We start from the raw sequence: 27,778 nt of genomic DNA, 5'->3' as shown, positions 1-27,778 counted from the left end.
TACAAAGTATCCAAAACTGGCTATATTAGAGCTGCACTAAAGCAAGGCCTGTTAAGAAAAATGTCTATTTTACCTATAGTTAAACAAGATTTAAGTAAGCAGCAAAACCCAAAACATGAATTTATCACACTTCACCAACTGAACATCAATTTCCCTTTCAGGGAGGATATGATTCCATTCATGCATTCATTGATTCAACAAATTGACTGGTCAGGTCCTGCTGTGGGCACTGGGAATAAAGCAGTGAGCAGGACCTAGTCCTCATCTTTATAAAGCAGTTTCTAACAGTGGATTATATATGTGTGCGTGTGTGTATGTGTGCGTATAATTGTTACCTAATAAAGCTATGATATATATTTTATATATAATTTATATATAGTATACTTATATATAAAATATATATGAAACATACACAAGTTTAGACCTTTGAAGTGAAAGCTGAAAGTTTTAAGCTTTCATTTATGTGCTTAGAATGTACTTTGGAGATTACTGAATCATCTAAGAAATAGCTAACATAAAACTTTCTTTAATTCATTCTCTAAATTGTGCTACACTTTCCATAGCTATCAAATGTTCTGTAATAACTATTTTGCAGATAATACTTGTCACTAGCAAAAACTGCCCTTAAACAAAGTAATGTCTGAAAATAGTATTACTTTTTTTGAGTGAGAAAACAGAACTTTCAAAAAGGCCCGTCTGAGTTGTAGAAAATTCTCTATGGTTCTTGTGACTGCTCAAAAACAGTTAAAGTCACACTACATGCCACATCATTCTGTTTTCTATAGCAAATTCTTTACCATACGCATGCCTATGCAAAACACTGCCTGCTACTCATTAGATGAAACAAGCAAAATACCGCTACTCATTAAGATGACATAAGCACATACCAAAAAAGCAGAGATTCAAATTCAGAATTCAGTAATAACAGAGGTCAAAACATTTATATTATCCTGAAAATGGAGTAATTTCTATAGAAGAATTTACCTCTTAACATTAGGAAAAAACTTTTTGGAGATTTTAGTTTGTATTATAAAATAGTAGGAAAAATTTACTTGGTTGTGAATAAAAGAAAACATCAAGTTATGAAGCACATGGCTTATGCTACAGTAAGATTAGTGACACTTAACATTATTGGTCCTACTAAGAATAATTTATTTTTGAAGTAAAAAAAAAAAATCCCATTTCAGCTGTAAGTCTAGGAAATTGAGCGTAGCTAAAGTGTAATCTCAAAAATATTTTTTTTCTTCATTAGGTTTTATGTCTTTTCACTCTGAAATAATATTTCTTAGTATAATGCTTATTCTATGAAACATTTAAAAGACTAAAATAATATTTGGATGGTGAACTAATCTTAAAAGCAATAAAAGGTCAGTTTGAGTTTTAAGTCATTTCCATTGTATGAATGAAATTATTTAGAATAAACCATTTCAGGAAATCTGGTGACATCATATATTCTTTAAGGATGTTAGCTATACTGAGAGGTAAAGTAATGGTGCCTTAGCACTCATTTTCCTAGGCACTGTAGCACCATCCTGATCAGAAAAAGCTCAACATACATTAAAAAAATTTTTTTAAATCTCTTTTTGATTATTCTTTTGTTTCTTCCCTTTCAGATACAAACCTACAGATCAACATGCTTTTAAATAAACTAAACCTGTTAGATTGTTGAAAATTTTTGCCAAATGATTTTTTTTCAATTAAAATGAACAGAAATTGCCATTACATTCAACTACAAATTTTTAGTCAAAATCTGTATCAGCTAGGACTTATAAATGATTTGGTTTTTGTTGTTTAAATAGAGAATACTTTTTTAATAGCCAGTCCTAATCTGTTCATATCCAAAGAACAGTAGAGCTTAGAATGCCTATTTGAGCAAAACTCAGGACTGGAGAGACTGAAGTCTATCATTGAAGTCAGTGCTGAGCTGGTTGAAATGGGTAGGAAAGTTGGAAAGTAACCTTAGTCCACAAGTCCAGCTAGTAACTTCTGACTGTGAAGAGCAGCAAATTAAGTTAAATCGTGTGGAGAAAATGCCACATGACTAGACTAGCATAAAATTATGGAAAATCTTAAAGCTGTCCAGATCCCAGCAACTTATGGGATTAGAAAAGGTAAAAATCCTTCTACACTGTCTTTAAGTCACTGATCTGAAGCATATTTTATAAAGGCATAGGTAAAAGTAATTTTTTCCTGAGTATTAAGTAAATCTGAAAATGGGTAGTTTTTAGGATTAACAGCTTTCATATCAGAGAATATGCACTAAGCTTAAATTATTGCTCTCTTCTAGAGCTACAGACTGAACAGGATGCTCACCAATGCAGTGCTAATGTTCCCAGCATCTGGAATCCAGCTTTTCTTTTACAGAGCTGAATGGATTACATATTGAACTCCCTAATCCTCATCCAACTTTCAGAAGAGACAATTCTGCATCAGTAATGGTTGTCCTCATACTTCGTCTTCATCCTTACCATCCAGCTCTCCTTTGCAGGCACATTTCTAACAGCACACTCTGTAGAGTACTGAAACACCAGGAACACAGGTTTTTATTATAAAAACCTGTTTTCAAGCATGTATTGATGCTGAGGCTTTCCATGGTTAGCTTCTCTACAAAGGAGAGTTTTGCTTTAAAAAAGCACTTCTTACTGAATTAACATGTAAGGAAAAATACTGCAAAGCAATTCAAGTTGAATTTTTTCACATGCCTAGTTTTCCCTAGGAAAAGCTCTCCTACATCATTTTGCAAAAATTGAAAATAAAGTTTAAAATGATCCAAGTTTTATTTGTAGACTACATTTTGAAACATTTCCATTACAATGAGCATGATTAATTTCCATGATTATTGGGGTTGTGAAATGTGCTGGCAAAACTGCAATAATCATGTAAGTAATTATTGATAGTATTAAAATAAACTGACCATTTTAAAGCTACAATCTCAAGCAACAGAATTGTGAAGATGGTGCTATTTTTTGCCTTTAAAGAAAAAAGAAAAATTTAAGTGTAAACCCCACAGTCACCATTTGCACATTGCAAATACATATCTGCTTTGTACCATCAAGAAATATAAAATATAACTTCATAACACTTTCACAAAATTTATGTATCCAAGATTTATGTAAAATATAATATACCAAGTATATCCACTAGTAAAATACAATACACCAAGTATTAACTTAAGAAGTGAGATGAATAGGCAATAGTACCCATAGTATATATAAAATGGCTTTTAGTTTTCAAAAAGTATAGTTTTGTCATAGAGATCAATTTCATTCCCTATCTTCTACTTTAGCTTAAAAATGACAATAACTAATGACTAAACTAATAACTAGCAAAAGAAAACCTAAGATGCTGAAACTAGGCCTGAAAGAATCTTTGTAGGTGATTTAAAATAATGTAAATAAAATCCCAACAATGCTAGCTTTTAATTAAGGTTAAAGCAATTTTGTCAATCATCTACTGGGTTCAAAGTTCTTTGATAATTGTTTCTGCTGCTCAGAAGCTTTTCGTCTCTAATATAAAAGTTAATAAACTTATATTTAACCAAATATTTATAACAGTTCAAATTATAAAATGTACATTTTAATATTATAAACATATTTTAAGTATTATTACTAGGGAAGCAAACACCAAAGCAAGCTATTTTTGCGGCTCTTTACTTGTGGCGCAATGCAGGTACATCTGTTTGTCAAGTGTCTGTAGATTCGCCATCAGATCTATCTTAAACAAATTCCAGTTACTACATTCCAAAGGAAGATAATATTCTTGGCTTAGCTATGTTGGGTAGAACAAAAGCATATCTTAAGCAAGGTCCTCCTCCAAAAGGAGCAAAAAATTTTTTTCTAATAAAGGCAATCCTTCCAATAATAAAAACCTCATGTTCCATGAATTGAACTGCATGGCATATCAAATATTTTAATTCTAATTCTAAAGTATGTAATATTTAATAGAACTTTATAAAATGGCATAGTCCAATAATGTAGACACTAGCCATATGAAGCAAGGGTAATTTTGTTTACTAACAAAAACTCAGTTCCTTAGTCACATTAGCCACAGTGCAAGACCTCAAGAGCTACACATCAACAGTAGCTAACGTATTTGAAGCTCAAATAGAGTTACCTCCCTCCCTTCATCCCTCCCTCCTTGCTTCCTTTTCTTTTATTTTTTTGAGACGGAGTTTTGCTCTTGTTGTGCAATGGCGTGATCTCGGCTCACTGCAACCTTTGCCTCCCGGGTTCAAGCAATTCTCCTGCCTCAACCTCCAGAGTAGCTGGGATTACAGGTGCCCACCACCATATCCGGCTAGTTTTTATTTTATATTTTTATTAGAGACAGGGTTTCACCATGTTGGCCAGGCTGGTCTCGAACTCCCAACCTCAGGTAATCCACCCACTTCAGCCTCTCAAAGTGCTGGGATTACAGGCATGAGCCACAGCGCCAGGCTTCCCTCTCCTTCTTCTCCCTCTTCCACTGCCTCCCCCTCCCCCTCTCTCTTCCTCTTCCTCTCTCTCGGCAGGTCTTGCTCTGATGTCCAGGCTGGAGCGCGGTGGCATGATCATGGCTCACTGTAGCCACAACCTCCTGGGCTCAAGGGATCCTCCTGCCTCAAGCCTCCCAAGTAGCTGGGACTACAAGTGTGTGCCAACACACCTGGCTAATTTTTTTGTTTTTTGTTTTTGTAGAGACAGGGTCTTGCCATCTTGCCCAGGCCGGTCTTGAACTCCTGGACCCAAGAGGTCCTCCTGCCTTGGCCTCCCAAAGTGCTAGGATTATAGGCTGAGAGTTTTTTTCATCATTGCAGAAAGTTCTACTCAAGAGCCTTGAAGTAAATGATCATCTATTTCTTAGACAAACTTGACTATTTTTTTTCCTGGTCACATGCTTTTCACATAATAAAGACTAACTGGACTTGATGTCACCTCAAATGTGCAGGGAGAAAGAAATATAGAATGATTTATATTAAATGACTAGTACACCTATACTATCTGTACATTTCAGTAAATGTATATTTTATTACTTTGACAATACAAGTTAACATATGTATGTGACTATTTATGAGGAAAAATCACAACTTTAATAAAGCATAAAGGAAAACTTGGTGTCTAATGCATATTCCTGCCTCAGGGAAATCTGGAATGAAGACAGAGGGCAGGAAAATCCATTCCCAGAGTAGTAACTAAAAATGCATCAAGTGGCTCTAAGTTTCTCTAAAGTCTCCTTAAAAATAGCTATAGAAAAGCCCTTTCTAATTCTATTAATAAAATGAAGGCACTCAGGCACCTTCTAATTTGTTTCAAAAGAAAGCAGAAATCATTCAGCAAAATGAGAATTTTGGTCAGTACTCTGACTATAACACTAAATATAATTTGTGAATTGTTATATTACTGTGGTGCCAGTTTAACTGATTTAGAATACACTTTAGAATATTCATGAAATATGACTTCAAGTGTATAATATGTATTTGCATATCCATGATTTAACAGCATCTTTGTTATTTCTAATTTAAAAAAAAAGAGTACCACACCCCTCTTGGTCAGAATATAAATTCATTTATGATGGTGTTTCTGTAAGAAAATCAGATATATATTTACAGAACTTGTTATAGGAAGGTAACCTGTCAAAACTTCAAGGACAACTTAAAATGTTTTTAGTATATAACTTACCAAGCTGAATATTTTCAAACTACATCAACTTAAGTACATTTACAATAAAATTCTGCACTAGCAAGCATGTTAAAATGGTATAGAATTTGCAATAGCAAAAAAATTCTCCTATTAAAAACTTAGCACTTCAAGTGTGCTAAGTTGCTCACTTATTCCTTCCAGCAATTCTCAGAAGTATGGACTGGCTCTAATTTACAACTGAAGAAACTGAGTTGAGATGAAGAAACTAAGGCTCAAAATGACAGATGATTTACTTAATGTTATAGAGTCAGTTGCTATAGAGGCAAGATTTGAACCTTTGTTTGGATTTTTCTAAAACTTCGTTAAGCTATTCATGACAATTTCACAATTAATTTTTAGGGAAAGAGCTCATGTCTTCATTCTTTCAAAAACACTCACTGAGTACCCATTATGTGCCAAGTACTATTTCTACATGTTTCTAAGTATTTCTATGATGTAAATGCTGAATCAATGTCCCTGCCCCCTTGAAGCTGACAATGCCAATGCAAGAAGGGGCATTCCAGCAGAGTAAGGAGCATGACACAGCAGCTAGTCACTCAGGCTTGAATCCCTAAACTACCATTTACAACTATGTGATATTAGTCAAGTTACTTTATCTCTCTGTGCCCACATTTTCTCATTTAAAAAATAAGAATAAATATTGTACTGACTCACTAGATCGCTGTGAGGATTAGTAGATTAATACATATAAAGCACACAATAAATGCTTTATTAGTGTTTGCTATTTTTATTATTGCCATGAGTGTAGGGAGACAAATAATAAACACACATATAAATAAAAGTACTGTAGATAGTGATAAATGCTGTGAAAAAAATGAAAAGTGGTCTTTGCTTCATATTTTCTAGAGATTCTTTCCTGAAGTCACTTACAAAAGCTGATAAAAAAAATCTGTCTTAATTAATTTGTTCAAAAAATACTGGCTGAGTGTCTACTTAATTTGTCTAGCACCATGCTCAGTGCTAAATAAGACAACCATGTAGCTCCCTCATGAAGTCTAGCAAGAAAGACAGACAGAAAACAGATAATCACACAAATACATAATTAAATTAGAGTAAATCAGTAAATGGAAGTGTACGATGAGAACCCATAATGAGAGCCTAACCAGGTTCAAAGATTACAGGAAGGACTGCCTGAGGAAGTTACACTTAAATGCTTCATCATCTGGAGATCCCTGGCAAAAAAGCCTAGAAACAACTAGATGGGAGTAAGAATGTTACATCTTAGCAGCTTTACGGCCTTAGGTAGAGGCAACTATACAGAAGAGAGCAAAAAGTGGTTTTTTTTTTTGTTTTTCTTTTTGAACCAAGACAGCAAGTATCCAAAATTAATGACTTTTCATTAGATAACAGTTTTAGCTTATGAAACAATGTGGAAATCTGAGAATCCTTACATTTCAGATTAATAACAATTCATGTATCATTCCTAAAGACTACCATCAGTCCAAGGAAGGTCAACCCAAACAAAATATTTGATAATTATAGGAACCTATGAACATCCTTGCACTTACCTAGCAAGGTCTTAATGCTTAAAAATTTTTGGTTCTAATATCTACATCTAGAGTTTATTTGTAGGTAGTAGCTGCTGAGTTCCCAAGGGAGCAGAAAAATGAGTTCACTTTTCCCGTCCTCAAGGATCTTATTTAATCATATGGTTGAGGAAACAGAGGATATCAAAAGAGAAAAAAAAGACAAGAAGGGAAACACTTACGGAGTCCACACTCTTGGGAAGGCATCTATTTCTTCTTGTGTGTACTCATCTAGACGTTTAGGTATTTTTCGTGGTTGAGGAAGCTCCTCCACCAAATTCTTAAGAATATCTTCTGGAATATCCTACATTTAAAAAAATTGACTTAATTTTCTTAAAATATCTTTCTTAGCAATAAATTACTAATACTTAGTGTTAAAAAAAGCAAAAGAATGTTCACAGAATAAGGAAAACATAAAATCTTTAAAATAAAAACCTTATAAAAATTCCCCAAAAGTACATTAGATTAATACGAGTAATCCCATTATAATAAGACACCTATTTTTTAAAATGTGCTGTTTATTTCCCTCTTTTCAACTGCGAAAAGACACTGCCGTGGCTCATTCTCATGCTTTCTCTTCTGACGAGTCTAAGTAATGGGTCTCCGGGTCTAGTGCCACTACCTTTCAATCAGTGCTCCAACTGTGGCCAGAAAAAAATTTGAAAATGAAAATCTTTGAGTCATTTATTTATCTAAGAAACATTTATTGAACTTCTAAGAACCAATTGGGCTAGGTGCTGGCCATATAAAGGAAAATAAAAAGATCACGCCTTCTCAAGGCTTATAATTTTTAAAAAGTCACCTCTCAGCTTGAAATTTTTCAGGATAAAGTTTTAACTCCTTTGCTAAACTTGCTTAGCTAGACAGTCCTTACCACTAGTCCACCTTTTCAATGTCACTTCCCCACACACACATCCATGGTTTCTGACTAATCCAACCTCCTCACCTTTCATGTGTTGCTCTAGACTCAAATCGTGTTATCTTTATTAATTGTATTCCCCTGACCAGGACCACTTTCCCCCTATTATGTATCCAACATTCAGAAAAACGAAGAGAAGAGTTGGAAGATTGACCTGCCAACAGTAGACAGAATGAACTGGCGTTGAGAAAAGCTGGAGACAAGAACAATTAAGTGGCTGTTTCAGTAATCAAGGTAAGATTTTTTTAAAGTTTGAATTTAGATACTTAAAAGCACACTAAAGTGTAAAGCACATATCTAAGACGTTTTAAAAGAAGCAAGCATTGGAATTAGACAGACTAAGGAGGAATAAAAAAATGAAGAGTGTGGGTAACCAAAAGAATGAACATTTATATTGTACTCATGACACAGAAATAAGGCAGCTGGGAGAATGCACTATATTGTGAGACTGGATGATAAATTAATTTTGGGAACTCTATTTAAATAATGATACCAATATGGAGGTGTCTTATAGGCATTCTTATAAGGGGAGTAGATATAATTCCCTCTTCTCTTTATAGTATGCGCACAGGAATTTTCGATAAAAGGATTATCACACTGTAAATTACAGCTCTCTGCAGAGAGCACTATTACAAGTGGGAATCCAATATCTGGCCAAGGACATGGCATCAAATAAGGCATCGTTTTGACCAATTCTTAAGACATGTTGTCTTAAGACATATTGTCTTAAGAATCAGGATAAAATTTTATAGTAACTTTAGGATCACAGAGCTCTACTGTCCTGTAAGCTTGTCCTAAAACCCAATATAGCAAAATATTTATAATATTTTAAGCAATTTAAATGAATTTTAAAAATTGTGGTTTGGATAGGCTGGGTCACTATCAACATATACAAAACACAATAGATACTATTGATAATGTGCTTCTTCACTGAAAAGCATTTAACAATATTTAACATCCTTTCCCCTATTGTTATCACTTCCTCAGTATATTCAAATCTGCACAATAATTACAGAGTCAGGGCAAGCAGAGGATGCCTGGACATAGAAAAGATTGTTGGTGACACTTATTTTTTACTTATTGAAGGAGCCTACCTGTCAGATATTTCCAAAGATGTATAAATATTTCATACTTCTTTGGAAAGCCAGTATAAAATTCCCTAGATCAGCTGTAAAGACAATTTCAAAAAGCTGCTAAGTGCTCACTCAACATAGAGCATGTGGAACATAGTGGGTTCCTAGCAAATGTTTGCGGCATGGAATAGAATTTTGAATAGAATGAACCAAATTTATTTACTATTAGAGGATTTTGCTGAATGGTTAAAATCAATGCAAAATGAGGAATCAAAGTTTTTGATTAGGCATTACACATGAAACCAGGAAGAGGGAGAAGTATCTCCTTTAATGTGTATACAGAGAAGGTAACCCATGAATGCTAACTGAAGGTGTTTATGGGGATTTAAGAGTTCTCTTCACAGAGAGGTGGTTAACCTAAGGGGAAATGAGGAAAAGAACAAGTGCAACAAACAGAAACAGGGGTCAAGTGATCACTTTTTTTGCAACTTTTTACTTTAGAAAAATTTAAACTTACAGAAAAGTTGTGACAATATAATGAACATTAATCTAATCTTTACCTAAGTTCCCCAACTGTTAACAGGACATGTTTGCTTTCTCTTTTGGTCTGTCTATACACAAACGCTTTTTGGATGAACCATTTTAGAGTAATTTGCAAATACTTCAAACTAAATATTTCAGCATGTATCTCCTAAAGATAGTCTCCTATACAACCACATTAAATTTAATGTTCGGGAAAATTAACATCAACGAAATACTTTTTATCTAATATACGTACATATTCAAATTTCCCATATAGGTCTCATATTGTCAAATGTAACTTTTCCCAATTCAGGATCAGGTCAAGAATCACATGCTGCATTTAGTTACTATATTATGTTGTTTACTCTGTAGTCTAGTCTCCTTTAATCGTAAGTTTCCTTGCCTTTTCTTTAATATTTTCAAGAGTCCAGGCCAGTTATGTTGCAGAATTTCCTTTTATTTGGATTTATACTATTGTTTTTCCATGATTACATTCAGGTTAAGTATTACTGACAAGAGGCTATGTAGTTTATGTTGAGTGTTCAGTGCTTCACAGCAGGAGGCACCTGATGTCGGTTTCTCCCCACAGTGACCAAAGATTTGATCTCTTGGTTATGGTGGTGTCCACCAGACTTTATTAATGTAAAAGCAATGGGAAGATTCCCATCACAAATAATTGAAAAGATTCCCTTTACAAATAATGAATACCCTGTAGTGTGTTACTTGGAAACTATAACTATCCTGCTCCACAATAACCTTTTACCCAGTGGCCACAGAATATGCTGGTGATGGTGGCTTTTCTAGTTCAGTATTCCTTCTACATTTTTTATATGATATTCTTCTATAGAGGGCTTTTCTATCCTCAGAAAGAAGGGACATTATAATAAATTAAAAATAATTTTTGGATGGTCATTGTAGCCATATAGATTTTTGTTTTCTTATTCAAGGTAATCCCTTATTATTATCATGTGTTTTGAGGCTCATACAGTTCCGTATTTGGTCAGTGGGAAAGTGGGCACCACCTAAAGCTGGCTCCATGTTCTCTTGATATTGCTCCATGAGTTTTTGAGTACTGCCTTATTTTCTGTTACTTTTTATTATGTCACTATTATAAATCATGCAGAAATACTAGTCTTGTGCATGTGTATACTCCATAACAATTTAGTTCGTTCTTTGCTCCAGATCGTGAATCAATCAGTTCTCCAAGAACTAAGTTCCTTTTGGTAGGGAATAGCATGTGGAAAACAAGATTTGGGAATTAACTGTGCTCACCTCTACTGGTGCTGTCATTTTATTTTTCTAATATATAAAATTTTAACATGATTAACATAAAAAATAAATTTAAAAGACAGTCTCTGAAAAAAATCTCATTCTTTCCCTATTCCTTTGTACCCATAGTCCAGTAGTTGCCAACTTTCTCTTCCGGTGCTTCTTTACGCAAAAAATAGTGCACATAAAGATATGTTTGTGTGTATGTAAACACACATATGTATATACGCATAGAAATGTAGTATGCCATCTACATTCTTTTTTACCTTGTTTGTTTTCACTTAACAATATATCCTAGAAAGCACAACTACCAAGTCACAAAAAATGTGTCATTCTTTTTTTAAAAAATTGCACAATACTCGACAATTTACTTCCTATGAATAAGCATTATTTTTTTTATTGTATGATTATGAATACAGTGAAAATAATCATGTGCATGTGTATCTTCAAGGTGTATTTTTATAAATGAGATTGCTGGATCAAGGATCAATCTCCTGATGTATGTATTTTCGTTAAATGTTACCTAATTAATACCCAGGATTCCAGATGAGACGCACCATGTTGTGCTACCACCAACAATGTATGAGTGTGCCTGTTTCCCCCATGGGCTTGATAAAATGTACTGTCAAGCTTCTGAATACTTATCAATTCGTTTTTGGGAACTAGGTTCATTTATATTCTGAAATGAAGTAATTTCCTATTTAACTGAACTACCATGAATACTTAAAATATCTACACTCAAACTTACTTTGTAAATGAAATATTGTTTTTGTGTCTTTTAGAAATTATGGTTTCTAAAGAAAGTGACAATACAATCAGAAATAGGAATTCTTAAATTCTTGCAATTTCATCATGAAGTGATCCTTGGATGATGACACTGCTCCCATACATGCTACCTTAGAGGTAAAGTGAATAGCGGGAAATTATTCTACTTGTTCATTTACAGCAAAGACAATAAATTAATCATTTTGATAAATATGAGCAACTTACTCATTACTAATAACTATTCATGTATTGTTTAAGCTAACAATAAGAGCACATGCATAGCTTGAACAATCATTGTAACTTGATATTCTGGAATAAATTTTTATATTATTCCTTCAGGAGGAAAAAGAAGGACAATTATAACCATGGTAATGATAGCAATTAGCACTTATCATGCCAGGCTCTTTTCTAAGCAATCTACAAGTGTATTTTATTTAATCCTTACAACAATCTTGTAAAATAGATACTATTATTATGTCAACTTCACAGAGCAGAAAACAGAGGTAAGTAATGAGCCCATGTCCATGCAGTCAGTAGATAATGGGGCACAGATTCAAAGCCAGGCACTCTGATTTGATACTGAACTCAATTATTTTATTATAGAAGCTTTAGTATTTCATTGCATTATATTAAGGAGAAAAGTTAAGTACTTAAAACAATATAATACTAATAAATAAAAATGTTTATACTTTTTCCAAGTAATTTTTAGCTGACTCAACTATGAGTATGAACAAGGATTCTAAAGTTAAATCATGGAAACTAATAGCAACCAAAGTTAAGCTATTAATCCATGATTCACAGAAGTTTTGCTACTGGTCACATAAAAAGTAAACTAAATTAAAACTTTTTCACAGTGAATAAAATTATCAACAAGTACCTCAGTTTAACAGGGGTTCAGATCATAGCTCCTTGTTCAAAAGCAAGCAGTTTAACAGGGGTTCTGATCATAGCTCCTTGTTCAAAAGCAAGCAGTGATTAAAATTGTTTAAAAAAATTTAGATACTTTTAATTTTTAGTCCAATGATGGTTCATTTTACATTTTAAAATATTAATAAAAGTAATTATCATTTTTTATACATACATATTCACTTAAAAAATACAAAAATATTTCAGAAGTTGACATAACATTTTTGAAAATAAGTGTTGGCATTTATTTAAAAAGAAAAACATTTAATTGAAAATTTTGGAAAAGCCTTATTACCAATGACCACTGACTTACCTCATCTGGAAAAAGATGCAACCTTTCCATCATTGTTCTTCTGTGAAGGTTTTTAGGCAGCATGCCATAAATAGCTAGTTTTACAATCTGAAAAACAGATATACATAGGACACAATAAGAAAATTGTGACTTGTGATTTTAAGAAAGTAAACATAATTAGAGATGATGCTGAAAATGAGGGGTTTACATCATTCTCAGCAAACTATCGCAAGAACAGAAAACCAAACACTGCATGTTCTCACTCATAGGTGGGAACTGAACAATGAGATCACTTGGACACAGGAAGGGGAACATTACACACCGGGGCCTATTGTGGGGTGGGTGGGGGGGAGGGATAGCATTAGGAGATATACCTAATGTAAATGACGAGTTAATGGGTGCAGCACACCAACATGGCACATATATATATATATACACATATATATATATATAAAACAAATCTGCATGTTGTGCACATGTAACCTAGAACATAAAGTATAATAATAATAATAATAAAAAGAAAGAAAATGAGGGGTTTAGATTCAACACGAATACAGGAAAGAAACAGACCTAAGTGGATATGTGGAAGCAACAGAAAAGAAACTTTTATTACTTTGTACATTACTATTTTCTTTTGGCTCCATTTATTGTTTATTTAGAAAAAGAAAAAAAGATTAAAAATAACCTGTATATGTGCCAATTTTAGATAGAATAATTGATTTTTATCATCTGCACTCAGTTTTCAATATAATTTGATGTTTGTTACAGCTAAACCCACTAAAACAGTACATGTTAGAACAGGGTTACTTTGTAAGAGGCCTTCCTATTACTTTTATTCTCTCATCAAATCAGACTGCAAAGTCTCGTTACATGCAAAAGCTAATGGGATACCATATGCATTTTCCATCTATTTTCTATTTTCTGTTAGCGTTAAAACTTTGTTTTTGAGAGGTCATTTAAGTATATATAAATATACATGTAAACATATTTATATAAACATATATATATTTATGTTGTTAAAATTAAAAGCAATTAAAAATTTTGTTCCTTAGTCACAAAAGCCACACATTTCAAGTGGTCAGTTGACATGTGGCTAGCGGCTACCACATTTGACAGTGCAGACACAGAACATTTCCATCACAGCGAAAATTTCTACCAGACAGCACTGATTTAGTTATTAGCGTTTAAATTTTTCAATGTTTTAAAAGTTGTAAATTGAAACTGACAATGTTAAGACTATCTTTTCTGGATAAGCAAGTAATTATATCCTCTGAATATCATCGTAAAGGCAATTTTATTGTATTAGTAGTGTTACATGGCATTTGATTCTCCTATTTCTAAAAAATTTAGTTGTATTTATTTGAATTACTAAGTTGGCATTTTAAAAATTTGCCCTATTAGAAAATGCAAACTCCACACTCAAATTTTAAAAAGTTAGAAAATGTGAAAAGATTATAAGCTAACAGGGAGGAAAAACGACATACAAATGTACGTAAACAAAGAAATACACATGAAACAACACATACATGCAAAAAAGTAATTCTAGCTGTATAGACATTAAGTAAAGTTTTAAGAAATTCAGAAAGTAAAAAAGATAGAACAAGATAAAGTTAGTAAATATTGAAGACCTTCCTCATATAATCTATATCCCAGGGCATGTGCCATTTGTGTCACAGAAGTAACTTATTATTTATAGGAAGGGGGAAAATCAAATAGAGGAACCATGTTAGAAGAAAACATAAGGACATAGAGCCTTTTAAAGTTGCTACAACATATGACAGAGAGAAAAAGAACATAAGAAAAGGGCTAAATTGATATATTTATTTGAAATTAGAATAATCTACACCATTATGAAAAATTTTAAATATTCAACAAACTATTACCTATTTAACTATTAAATATTATCATATTTCACAAATTTCAATTCTGTACTAATAATCAGAAAGCTGCATTGTGAAACAAATTCTCTGATAGGCCACACACAGTAAGAACTGATAAGCAAATTATGTCTACTGGCAGAGGCCTACTATTCCAGACAAACACTTAGCATCTGAATTAAAAGTAAATAATAAATCTCTTCCTTGACAAGACATTCTTCTTCAAAACATAGTAAAAATTAAGACTTAAAAAATTAAAATCCTTTAATGAGGTAATAATCCAAATGGATTTAACTCTGAAATATTTCCTAAGCCTTCCTCAAACATTTTACAATCCATTTCAATTATTACTCCTAAACAATAATTTGAAACAATTTCTACAAATGTTACCTAATACTAAATTTTTAACATGAAGGTTATACTATACTGCCTCCTAGTGTACAGTTAAGATAAAACAGAAACTTTCATTTTAACATTTCAAATATTTATAAAGTATTAAAAATATAATTTATTGTAACAGCTGTGATATATATTATCAGGAGCCCTTATAACTTTTAATACTATTATATACAAAGCATATTGATATTCAAAGTATAATACTTTGACCTGTAAGGCTTAAAAACACACTAGTTAAAAAAAAAAATTAAATATTTCCTAAGAAGCAAACTCTGAGCATACTTTTATAAAACAGATATAAACAATACTAAATAAATAGTAAATCATGAAACTTCTAAATGGTATGTCAGGCCTTATTATAATAAAACATCCTTCCCCCTAACCTTACCAAGAAAATTTTAGGCAGTACTATACCAAATAAATGGTTGTATCCTGACAATAGATATTTATTTTTATTATTTAAGGGAAACAAAAAAATGATATTTTTAGGTCTAACATTTTGCTAATTTATTAATGTATTGCAGTAAAAAGACAAAATAGTCTCTAATAGGAAAAAAATGCTATCTAACCTATGAGTAAAGTTGAAAGGTTAGTTCTATCAATAGTTAAAAGGAAAAATAAATCTTAAAACAACAGGAGACTTTGCCTTTAGCAATATTGGTGACTAATGTATGAATTAGAACCTCTCCCAGTATAATACACAAAGTAATAAAAATTAGTGAAGTTAATTAATATTGTTTATAAAAAAATCTTTTAAAGTATGAAAACTGACCTCACAAGGCTTCGAGGCCCCAAATTCATCCTTCTTGTGGGGATGAAGATCCTGTAAGTCTAAAGTTTAGCTCAAAAAAATCTCAGGTTGTTATAGCCCCATGTAGTTGCCATAAGCTAAGTGAATCCTTTTTGAGGAAAGCCATTTTTAACACAGGTCTTAAAGAATTCCCAGAGATGAAGTTTCAAGGTACATGAGCCTACCAAGTAAGTATACTGAGCAGATATTACAAATTGTGGACCTACAAAGGCCACAAATACGAGAATCAAATATAAATGCTAAGAATTATGTTTAATATGCATAAAGAAATATAAGAGTGGACCAAAACACGATAAAGAAACAGAAGACTATTGAAACATCAACAAATTTGAAAAAGAACCAAATAATAAAACTTCAAGAAACGGAAAAAAGGTAATTGCAATTAGGACCTCAGAAAAAGGTTAATCAGATTAGACACAGGTGAAAAGATACAGAACTGGAACACAGATCTGAAGAAATTACTGAGAATGCCCCACAGAGACAGTGAGACATGAAGTATGAAAGAGAGGTGCTGAATCATGTACAATAAAATGCAACTGTCTCCTCTTATTATAACCAGATTTCCAAAGGGAAGAAACAGAGAATAAAGAGACCCAATATTAGAAGATTTAAGAGCTAACACATTTCCAGAACCGAAGATACCAGTCCTCAAACGAAATAAATAAGACTGTAGTAGGAAGACATGAAAACCAAAGACAATGAAAAGGTCTTAAAGGTATCTAGAAAAAAAAGACAAGAGTACACATAAAGAAATAATTAAATCGACATCTGATTTATAAAAGCAATAATACAAGCTAAATTCCAACTGAATAATAGCTTCAAATAGCTGAGAGAAAAAAATAATGGAATAATGGTTATCTTAGAATTCCATTTATAGCAAAACTATCTTTCAAGAATGAAAGCAAAAATAAAGTAAACAGTTTCAGACAAAAAAGGTGAGTTCAGTATTAAGAGAATGTGGCTAGAAGAATGCCAGTAAGAGGTACTTCAAGGAAAAAGAAACTGATACTAGAAGGCAGGCCGAGTTACAAGAAGGGATTGTAATAAAAGAAAATTTAAAAAAATCAGTAACAGAATAAAACAATAACAAGAATGTTCAATCAGAAGAGTTTTTAAAAATCCTGAAAAAAGAAAGCATGTAGATTGGGAGGGGCAGTAGTAGTTAAAAATCTTCTAAGGGCTTTCATTGATTTGGAAGGAAGGTAAAAATACTGATGATCCTTAGACCTATAATAAATCAATTCAACCAATCCAAAAGAAGGCAAGAAAGAAGAGAAAATCTAGCTACATGATGTTTACAATAAAAACATCTATAACATAATAACTCAGTAAAGTTTAAACAATGAAATATATGAGGCAAACACTAATCAAAAGTCAGCTAATGGAGCTATCTTAATATCAGAACAGACAGACACATTATTGGAGATGAAGAGGATCAGTACATAATGACCCTGATCAATTGTTTAGAAAGATTACAATTCCAATCTTAAATTCATCTAACACTAAACCTTCAAAATATATAAGGCAAAAATTGACAGGAAAAAAACATAAGAAAAATAAATAAAACATAAACAAGCAGAGTGCCTACAGTCCTAGCTGTTTGGGAGGCCAAAATAGGGAGATTGCTTGAGCTCAGGAATTTGAGTCCAGCCTGAGCAACGTAGCAAGACCCTGTCTTTAAAAACATAAACTAAAAATAGAATAAAGTCTGAGTGTGGTGGCTCTCGCCTTTAATTCTAGCACTTGGGAGGCCGAGGTGGGAGGATGGCTTGAGCCCATGAGTTTGAGACAAGCTTGGGCAACATAGGAAAACCTGGTCTCCACAAAAAATAAAAAGTTTTAGCAGGGTGTGGTGGTGCGTACCCGTAGTCCCAGCTACTTGAGAGGCTGAGGTGGGAAGATCCCTTGAGCCCAGGAGTTTGAGGCTGCAGTGAGCTATCATTGTGCCACTGTGCTCTAGCCTAGGTGACAGAGTGAGGCCCTGCCTCCAGAAAAATAAAGAAAGAAAGAAATAATAAAATAAAATGAAAGTAGTTATGTTTTTAAGAACTTTACTATTTTTTCCAGAATAAAATGGACAGATCTGTAAGAAGAAATTAATAAATCTACAATTGGGATGTTAATAAATAAAAATAAACTCAGATAATATTCGAGTTAACAAAAAAAGTCAGAATACAAGAACACACTTAGCATGTTTGAAAATATATGTATACACATGCATACATATATCTCTCTCCTTTCCAAGGCATTTCAGCAAACTCATCATATACTAGGTGATTATGCAGGTATCAAAATTTAAAAAGAAAAACATCAGAATTCTTCGACTAAATGCAAAACATAATACACAGCAATTAGAAAATACATAGAGTTGAATAATAAAAATAATACTTATCAAAACTTGTGTGATACAGCTAAAGTGAAGAATTTATATCCTTGAATGCTGACTATATTAAAAGAGAAGGGAGACTGACAAAACAGTGTCTGAATTGGTCTTTCCAAAGATGATTAATAAAAAATACAAGAAACTTACTGCCACTGGATCCCTCAGGTGAAGCTGAGCAGCTGTTACTTGTCTAAATCCACCTGGGTAGCTGTAAAAAGGAGCAAAGACATTAAAACTGGGCATAGGCTGATACCGTATTCTTAAACTGATTATTCTTTTATAAGAAAACTATTTTAATAAATTGTTTCTGGAAACTATGCTGTTCATTAGTGTTTTCAAAATTAAGTAGTAATCTACGCTCTTTGAAATGCTATTCTCTTAAATGGTCAACTACCATTACATCATAAAAAGTTCTACTTCTTGGAAAAACTTATTGGCATAAGTATATTTCTATATGAATTGTAACTTATTAATTCATTCACTCATTACGGGGCAGTTTATTACTACTTGATTTAACAAAGAAATAGAAACAAGCCAGAATATTTCATGTTCGTTACCAAATTAGATAAACTGTATAAACTACGGGTTAGGTCTGGGGAAAATGTTGGTAGTCCACTTGGTTCTGAAGTCAAGTTCATACTTTAGACAGCCAGTAATCATGTTTCCTCTTAGCAGTTTGTAAAGGTCTCTAAGTGCTACATATTGGCTCTAAGTAATATAATATTTCATTGTGCTCAGATCAATTATTCTTTATAAAATGAAAAAAGTGGCAATTACAAAATATACATTGAATAGTATTGAAGGCAGCTTAGCTTCCAGATACCCCAGATGCAGGGATGGAATCTAGGTTTTGTCAGTGACCCCCAGTGTAATATCAGGCACCTCATTTTACCTCTCTGCTTATAATTTTACTCATATGAATAAATATTATCTACCTCACAAGATTTCTGGGTCAAATGAAAAAATATTTCTGAAAGGGACTGGGAAACTTAAAACAAAAACAATACATATATAGATGTAAGGTTCTATTATCCTAAATAGATAAATAAAGTCCAAATGATTTTAAGAAAGGGGGAAGAAATTGGAAAGTCAGTGTGGAATCTGCAAAAAACCTCAAGATTACCTAAATGTGATTCTTTCCATATGTTCCCTTCAATAAAATTTGAAAATATTTTAAAGGTGATTTAAGAAAACACGTTTTAGGAATGAAACTTATCAAAGTTAGAAGTTTGCTGAGAAAGATAGTTTTAAAATTGATATTCTCTTTTTTCATGGAATCTCAGTTTTAGAAAAAGAAATGCCTGTCTAGACTTCTATTCCTGCATTCTTTCTCTCCATGGAAAAAAATGTTTTGCAATTTCTATGCTAAAAGATGATCTTTCTAGTTTGAAAACTGAGATGGCAAATTCTAAAACATACCATTTACAATATATTTGAGAAGTTTGGACTTTATTCTGAAGTATTTGGAAAGCTAATGTAAAATTTTGAGTGGAGGATGACTTGAGTAATGCAACACTCAATCGATTTTTACTAGTAAGAAAATAGCTACACTCTTTCCTCCAGTATGGGATGGAGTAAGAGAACATTTGTTTTAAATGCTAGCCAAGGGCTTTTCATTGAAATTAATTCAGTAAACACTGAATGTGTATCATGCTGGGACTGGGAACACAGATAAATATGACAAAATCCTGTCCTATTTAAAATTGAAAAATTCTATTGATACAACTAGTAGTAAGTTGTATTTCTAACTCATGCCAATGTATTTTAGACGACTAAAGACTTAGATGTGAAAGTTCAAGGTGCACGCACACCCAATTCAACCAACTCCTAAAAAATTCGAAGTAAATGTTTACGAAAATCTGAACAAGAAAGAATTTCTGAGACTGAAAACAGAAGAAATTACAAAGGAAAAGGCATCCAATAATATAAAATTAAATAACTATACAGTAAATAACAAAAATTTTGTTAAAAGTAAAAAATAAAATAGTGGATTAATAATCTTAATAGATAAAATGTTCATAGAAAGTGATAAAGTAACACTGAAACTTCATTATTATGCAAATGTAAATATTCAGCTGCATATCAAAAGACAACAGCCTTATTTTTAAAGATAATACTGTCTGCACAGATTTGGGATAACATTTGTATGCTCGTCTATGGCTTAGTAAACTCATGATTGAAAATACCTATCAAAAGACCTATAAATGACCATTCCTTTGATCTTGAAATACATTTCACTTTCAGAGATTTTAAATAATCCTACATATATGAAAAAAATCATTGGACAAAGACATCACAGGATACAAAATCAATGTGCAAAAATCACTAGCAAAAAACCACTAACATTCCCAGACACTAACAAGAGTCAAGCGCAGAGTCAAATCAGGAATGTATTCCCGTTCACAGCTACCACAAAAAGAATAAAATATTTAGGAATACAGCTAATTAGGGAGGTGAAAGATTTCTACAAGGAGAACTACAAACTACTGTCCAAAGAAACCGGAGATGAAGGCTGGGTACAGTGGCTCATGCCTGTAATCCTAGTACTGTGGGAGGCTGAGGTGTGAGAACTGCTTGAGCCCACAAGTTCAAGAAATGCCTGGACAACACAGTGAGCCCCCATCTCAAGAGAAAAAAACTTTTTTAAAGTTAATAATAAAAAGAAATCCGAGGCCGGGCGCGGTGGCTCAAGCCTGTAATCCCAGCACTTTGGGAGGCCGAGACGGGCGGATCACGAGGTCAGGAGATGGAGACCATCCTGGCTAACACAATGAAACCCCGTCTCCACTAAAAATACAAAAAAATTAGCCGGGCGTGGTGGCGGCGCCTGTAGTCCCAGCTACTCGGGAGGCTGAGGCAGGAGAATGGCGGGAACCAGGGAGGCGGAGCTTGCAGTGAGCCGAGATCGCGCCACTGCACTCCAGCCTGGGCAACAGAGCGAGACTCCGCCTCAAAAAAAAAAAAAAAAAAAAAAAAAGAAAAAAGAAATCCGAGATGACAGAAACAAATGGAAAAACATTCCATGCTCATGGATAGGAAGAATCAATATTGTTAAAATGGCCATACTGCCCAAAGTTTATAGATTCAATGCTATTCCTATTAAATTACCACTGAGATTCTTCACAGAACTAGAAAACAAATTTCAAAATTCATATGAAACCAAAGAAGAGCCCGAATAGCCAAGGCAATCCTAAACAAAAAGAACAAAGCTGGAGGCATCATGCTACCCAGCTTCAAACTATACTACAGGGCTTAGTAACCAAAACAGCATGGTACTGGTTAAAAAAAAAAAAGAAAAGATACATAGACCAGTGGATCAAAACAGATAACCCAGAAATAAGACCACATACCTACAACTATTTGATCTTCGACAAACCTGGCCAAGAAAGCAATGGAGAAAGGATTCCCTGTTCAATAAATGGTGCTGGGAGAACTGGCTAGCCATATGCGGAAGATTGAAATTGGACCCCTTCCTTATACCACATACAAAAATAACTCAGGATGGATTCCAGACTTAAATGTAAAACCCAAAACTATAAAAACCCTGGAAGACAACCTAGGCAATACCATTAAGAACAAAGGCATGGGCAAAGATTTCATGACAAAGATGCAAACTGCAATTGCAACAAAAGCATAAATCAACAGACGGGATGTAATTAAACTAAAGAGCTTCTGCACAACAAAAGAAACAGAATAAACAGACACCTACAGAATGAGAGAAAATTTTTGCAAACTATGCATCTGATAAAGGTCTAGTATCCAGCATCGTAAGGAACTTAAATTTACAAGAAGAAATAACAAACCCCATTAAAAAGTGGGCAAAGGACAGGAACATACACTTTTCAAAAGAAGACATACATGTGGCCAACAATCGTGGAAAAAAAGCTCAAAATCATTGATCATTAGAGAAACGCAAATCAAAACCACAATGAGATGCCATCTCACAGCAGTGAGAATGGCTATTATTAAAAAGTCAAAAAATAACAGATGCTGGCAAGGCTGTAGAGAAAAAGGAATGCTTTTACGTTGTTGGTGGGAGTTTTACACTATTGGTGGGTGTGTTCAACCACTGTGGAAAACAGTGTGGCAATTCCTCAAAGTCCTAAAGACAGAAATACCATTTGACCCAGCAATCCCATTACTAGGCACATACCCTAAGGAATATAAATTGTTCTGTTATGAAGACACATCCACATGTGTGTTCACTGCAGCACTATTCATTATAGTAAAGACATGGAATTAACCTATATGCCCATCAAAGGTAGACTGGATAAAGAAAATGTAGTACATATATATCATGAAATACTACATAGCCATAAAAAAAGAACAATATCATGTCCTTTGCAGCAACATGGATGCAGCTGGAGGCCATTATTCTAAGCAAACTAACACAAGAACAGAAAACCAAATACTGCATATTCTCACTTATAAGTGGGCGCTCAATGATGAGAATACAATAACACATAGAGGAGAACAACACACACTGGGGCCTACTGGAAGGTGGATGCTGGGAGTAGAGAGAGGAAAATAACTAATGGGTACTAGGCTTAATACCTGGGTGATGAAATAACCTGTACAACAAATCCCCATGACACAAGTTTACCTATGTAACAAACTTCACATGTAACTGAACTTAAAAGTTAAAAAAAAAAAAACAAAAAAAACCCCAAGAATTGAAAAAAAAAGATGTTTATCAGCCCTGTATAAAAGCCAAAATTTTCATTTCAAAAAACAGAACAATGATCAAGTATCATAAATCATTTTGTGCACTACTACTTAGTAACCAAAAATAATACTTACAAAAAGGTTCTTTGAGAATTTTCTATTAAATGAAAAAGGATATAAACTTGTATATACAGTTATCCCTCTCCATCTGTTGAGGACTAGTTCCAAGACCTCCTAAGGATACCAAACTCCAGGGATGTTCATATCCCTGATATAAAATGGTGTAGTAATTACATATAACCTACACATATCCTCTTGTATACTTTATATCATCTCTAGATTACTTATAATACCCAATATAATGTAAATGCTATGTAAATAGCTGTTATGCTGTATTGTTTAGGGAATAATGACAAGAAAAATGTTTGTACATGTTCAGTATTGATGCAATTAAAAAAAAATTACAGGCCGGGTGCAGGGGCTCACACCTGTAATCACAGCACTTTGGGAGGCCAAGGCAGGCGGATCACCTGAGGTCAGGAGTTCGAGACCAGTCTAGCCAACATGGAGAAACCCTGTCCCTACTAAAAATACAAAAATTAGCTGGGCATGGTGGTGCACACCTGTAGTCCCAGTTACTCAGGAGGCTGAGGCAGCAGAATTGCTTGAACCTGGGAGGCGGAGGTTGCAGTGAGCCAAGATCGTACCACTGTACTCCAGCCTGGGTGACAGAGCAAGACTTCATCTCAAGAAACAAAACAAAACAAAAATTTTACATTTCCACAATGTGGAATCCATACATATGGAGGGCTGATTGTATATTAAAATGTTAACTCATGGGATCAGGAGTGAATTTTACTTGCCTCTTTAAACTTCTCTATATTTTCTAAAATTAGTATATCCTAAAAATTTTACAACTAGCAAGCTAAATTTTGAATATGTAATTGTAATATAGTGTTATGAGCATAATAAAGTAGTATGTCCAAAGTGTAAGTGAACAGTCAACAGAAACAAAAAGCAATCAACTCTTTGAGTGATGAGGAAATAGAAAAGGTATCCCAGAAAATGTGACATCTGAGCCAATTTTTAATGGCTAAATAGGAGAAGTCCTCACTGTCAGGGAACAACACGTGCAAAGGCAGAAAGGAATGAAATAGCATTATGTTGTCTAAGAAGAACTATGAAGCAGCAGTGGGAACTGGTTTCCAATGACTTGTAAAGAAGTTTGAATTTTCATCTATCAGTGAGAAAGCACTACTGACAGGGACACTACCAGCTGACGTACACATTATGGTAGCTGTTCACTACTGGCTATGCTGTTATTTTCCTTCATTTGCAGTAACACTACATATTATTGCTATAGTAATTTCCATAGTATTTTGTGTCAATACTTCCCTTTATGCTTTTATCACATTATGTTATTCTGACTTTTAATATTTCTTTCCCAATTACCTCTCAATTTTGTAGAACTTGGTGTATACACAGAGATTTGCCAATAGCTGACATTACTAAAGATGGATGTAAATTCAGTTTTGTTAACTTATATAAAGATTTCATGAATGTATTTTAAGGGGAGGAATGGGCAAAGGCTGGCTCAAAGAAGCAAAACAGTTGTTCCAAATATTTAAGATGCACTTGGGGCAAGAGATGAAAAGAAACGAATGGGAACATCAAAGGCGAAGATGCATTTGGAAATAAAATAGTGATTTTGATCAAGAATAAAAAATCAACATTTCTAACCAACCATAACTTGGGTAATAGTATAGAAAGTATACTTAATTAAATGTGCACATGACCTGAAGCTGTCGATTAACTAATACATGAGATGATAAAATCAGGATCTTAAAAGGCTGGAGATAAAATTTAACATGGAGTAAACTTAAGGTCTTGCAATTGAATTAAATTACAACTAAAGCACACAGGAAGGAGGAGACATGATTCAACAGGAGTATACCTGAAAAACACTTAGGAGTTTTAGCTGACAGTAAACTCAAACACAGAAATACTATGGCCTTGAAGAAAAGTTCTACTGCAACAGAAGATTGCCTAACTGAAAAATGGAGAGTCACGCTGTATTTGGAAACCAACAGAACACACCCAGGTGAGTATATTTACTTAAGAGCGATACTGACAAACAAGATTTTATCTAGAGAAGAGTGACCATTCCTTAAACATCTTGTTAACTTTCAGGTGTTTGGGATGGTTCTGAAAACAGCAGTAAGATGAATTATAGGAAGCAGAAATACAGAAGTAAAAGAGTGACTAAAACATGAGATTAATCTTGTTCACAGGTTATATGAAACACTTCTAGGATAAACAAATACTATCAGGTAATAACTACATTTGGTATAGTTGTGTGGTTTTTAAAAACTGAGTAAATTATATACATGGCATGAGTAAAATTAGTAATAAATGCCGATTCTTAAAAATATCTTTTTTCTTTTAAGAAAGAAGAACTGTATTCTTAAACTAATATATTTTAACTACCTGCTTTCCCTGACAATAGCATTATCTTACCCAGTATGCGAAGAGTATACTTTTTGTTCCCATTTGTTTCCAGAAAATGCAATGTGTCTTGTGTTCATTATAACAACATGATCCCCACAGTCACCTAGATTTTAAAAAGAAACAAGATTTTGTATGAAAAATACAAACCTTAAGAAAAAGTGTCCTTGGTTATTTATAAAGCCTAAGTTCAAACAACATATTAAAAAAATAAAAAGCAAGTCACAGTGCAACATCAAAAATCCTTGAATAGACTTCTGTTACTTTTTAATATAACATCTAAGTATAGAAAGAGTTGGCTGGCCATTTGGAAAATCTCAACACTGCAAAGTAAAAGAAATTTAATAAGGGTGCCAATAACAACAATACATCTTTAAAAGGCAAATTACTGTTATTACTCTTCCAATAAATAATTACACTTCAGTAAAAATGTTTGTATTAAGTGCCTTTAAATGTCTGATACAAAATTTCCCTGAAAAATAGTGAAGAAAATGAAAACAATATGTATATAGACATAAAAAAGCACGTTTCACCTATAGGTAAATTGAAAACAAACATAAAATATTACAATTGATTATCATTTTTTGCAAATTTAGAGAGCAGACTGCTATGATCTTATTAACTACCATGGAAAGGTTTTTTTCCAACTATGTATATAGTAAATTTAAACTGCTACTCTCAACTATGACTACACAAACATATTTGACAGGACAGATGACCTGAAAATCAAAATATGTGTATCTGCACTAATTTTCTATCCCTAAGTTTGGCTGTTCATCTGAAAACAAACTAAAAAGTTAACATGTACATTTTCAAATGACTTACTATATATGACAAAATCAAGTAATCAGAAACATTTATAAAACACCTATTCTACTAATAGAAAAAAACAAACCTAAAGATATTCTAAAGCTTAAGAAAAAAAAACACACTAAAAATAACAAACACAAGTATAATATATATGAAAACTAAAGATTTTAAGATTCTATGCAGAGCTCTAAATTTGAATGGCAGAATTTTCAGAGACGTTCATAGTCTATATAGGAAAAGAATAAAGAAAAGAAAATAAAGCAAGTGAGTTTTCATCACTAGAGTGAAAGGAAATTCAGAGGTATGAATGAAAGACCTGGGAAGCTTGCTGTTATTAGATGGAAAAGAATAGTCTGACAATATTTAATTAAATGATTGAAGTTCCGAAAAGTGACACCCTGTTGGCTATTGAGGCAGTTGGGCAAATGCAGCAGAAGAGTAAATAAAGAAGGTGAGAAGATAACCAGACAGCCTCAAAAAACGATGAAATTACTTTAGCTCACATCCAGACATTTACAGCAGAAGATTAAGTGATTTGCAAAGGCTCACACACTAAGTTACCTAATACCCAGTATAGGCTCTTTCCATAACATCTATTTGGAGGAAAAAATTGAATCTTTAAACTTTCCACTAAAACTGAATTTACTTTTAAATTGTTAAGTTTTAAATACAGGTAAAGCATCTTGAGCCACTCAAAAAATATTTATAGAGAGCAAAAAAATCTTTCATGGGGCATTAGACAGATTGCCACAAAGCAACTGAAAATCATGTTCTTTCAGTTCTAAGGTATCACATCTAATCTAGGAAAAATTGTTCTTCCTCAATAATATATGCCAAATCTCTAGTAAATTCATTCTAAGAAGCAATGAATTCATTGCTTCTAGTAAATTCATTACTAACGCTAAACAAAAACTAACCAGCAATTAAATACACACTTTTAACTGTATTTCATTAACACTAAAGTCAGTAGTAATGTAAGACTGTAACCCTGGATATAGCACAATTGTTTCTGTCTAAATTTCTATTAAGTTAAATAGTTTCATTTTATAATTTTTAACTTAAAGCTGCACATTTAATATATATGTACCAAATGTAAATAAATCATAGCTCTAGTGCTTGATCAAGAGATGTTCTGAAGAGAAATTAAGTTGAAAAATAGTATAATAGTAAACAATTTTTAGAAATAGGAATTGTGAGTTTATTTATAAAAATTCTAATCTTAAACTTCTAACTTTATCTGACTCATCAGTATAACACTAGGTGCTAAATTAAATGGCCAAATACATTCAAACTAATTCAGACAAAGTGAAAACTCAACAGCTTCATGTCACAAAACCTAAAGTCTCAGGTAGGTTACACCATCAGGGGCACCTCTTAGTCC

General features: G+C 33.1%; 1 protein-coding gene across 1 annotated transcript in view; it reads right to left on the bottom strand.

Annotated features, from left to right (window-relative positions):
- The window catches only part of LOC105468519 (mitochondrial ribosomal protein L13), a 50,047-nt gene that overhangs the window by 10,978 nt on the left and 11,291 nt on the right, over positions 1-27,778 (bottom strand). The window contains exons 3-6 of the mRNA XM_011718734.3: positions 25,600-25,693; positions 18,565-18,625; positions 12,972-13,058; positions 7,387-7,508 (exon numbers count right to left, since the gene is read on the bottom strand). Of these exons, the coding sequence (XP_011717036.1) occupies positions 7,387-7,508; positions 12,972-13,058; positions 18,565-18,625; positions 25,600-25,693 (364 nt within the window). The remainder of the gene's footprint in view (positions 1-7,386; positions 7,509-12,971; positions 13,059-18,564; positions 18,626-25,599; positions 25,694-27,778) is intronic.

The sequence above is a fragment of the Macaca nemestrina genome, chromosome 8, assembly GCF_043159975.1.
Source record: "Macaca nemestrina isolate mMacNem1 chromosome 8, mMacNem.hap1, whole genome shotgun sequence".
Classification (NCBI taxonomy): Eukaryota; Metazoa; Chordata; class Mammalia; order Primates; family Cercopithecidae; genus Macaca; species Macaca nemestrina.
This window is presented reverse-complemented; position numbering and strand designations above follow the sequence as displayed.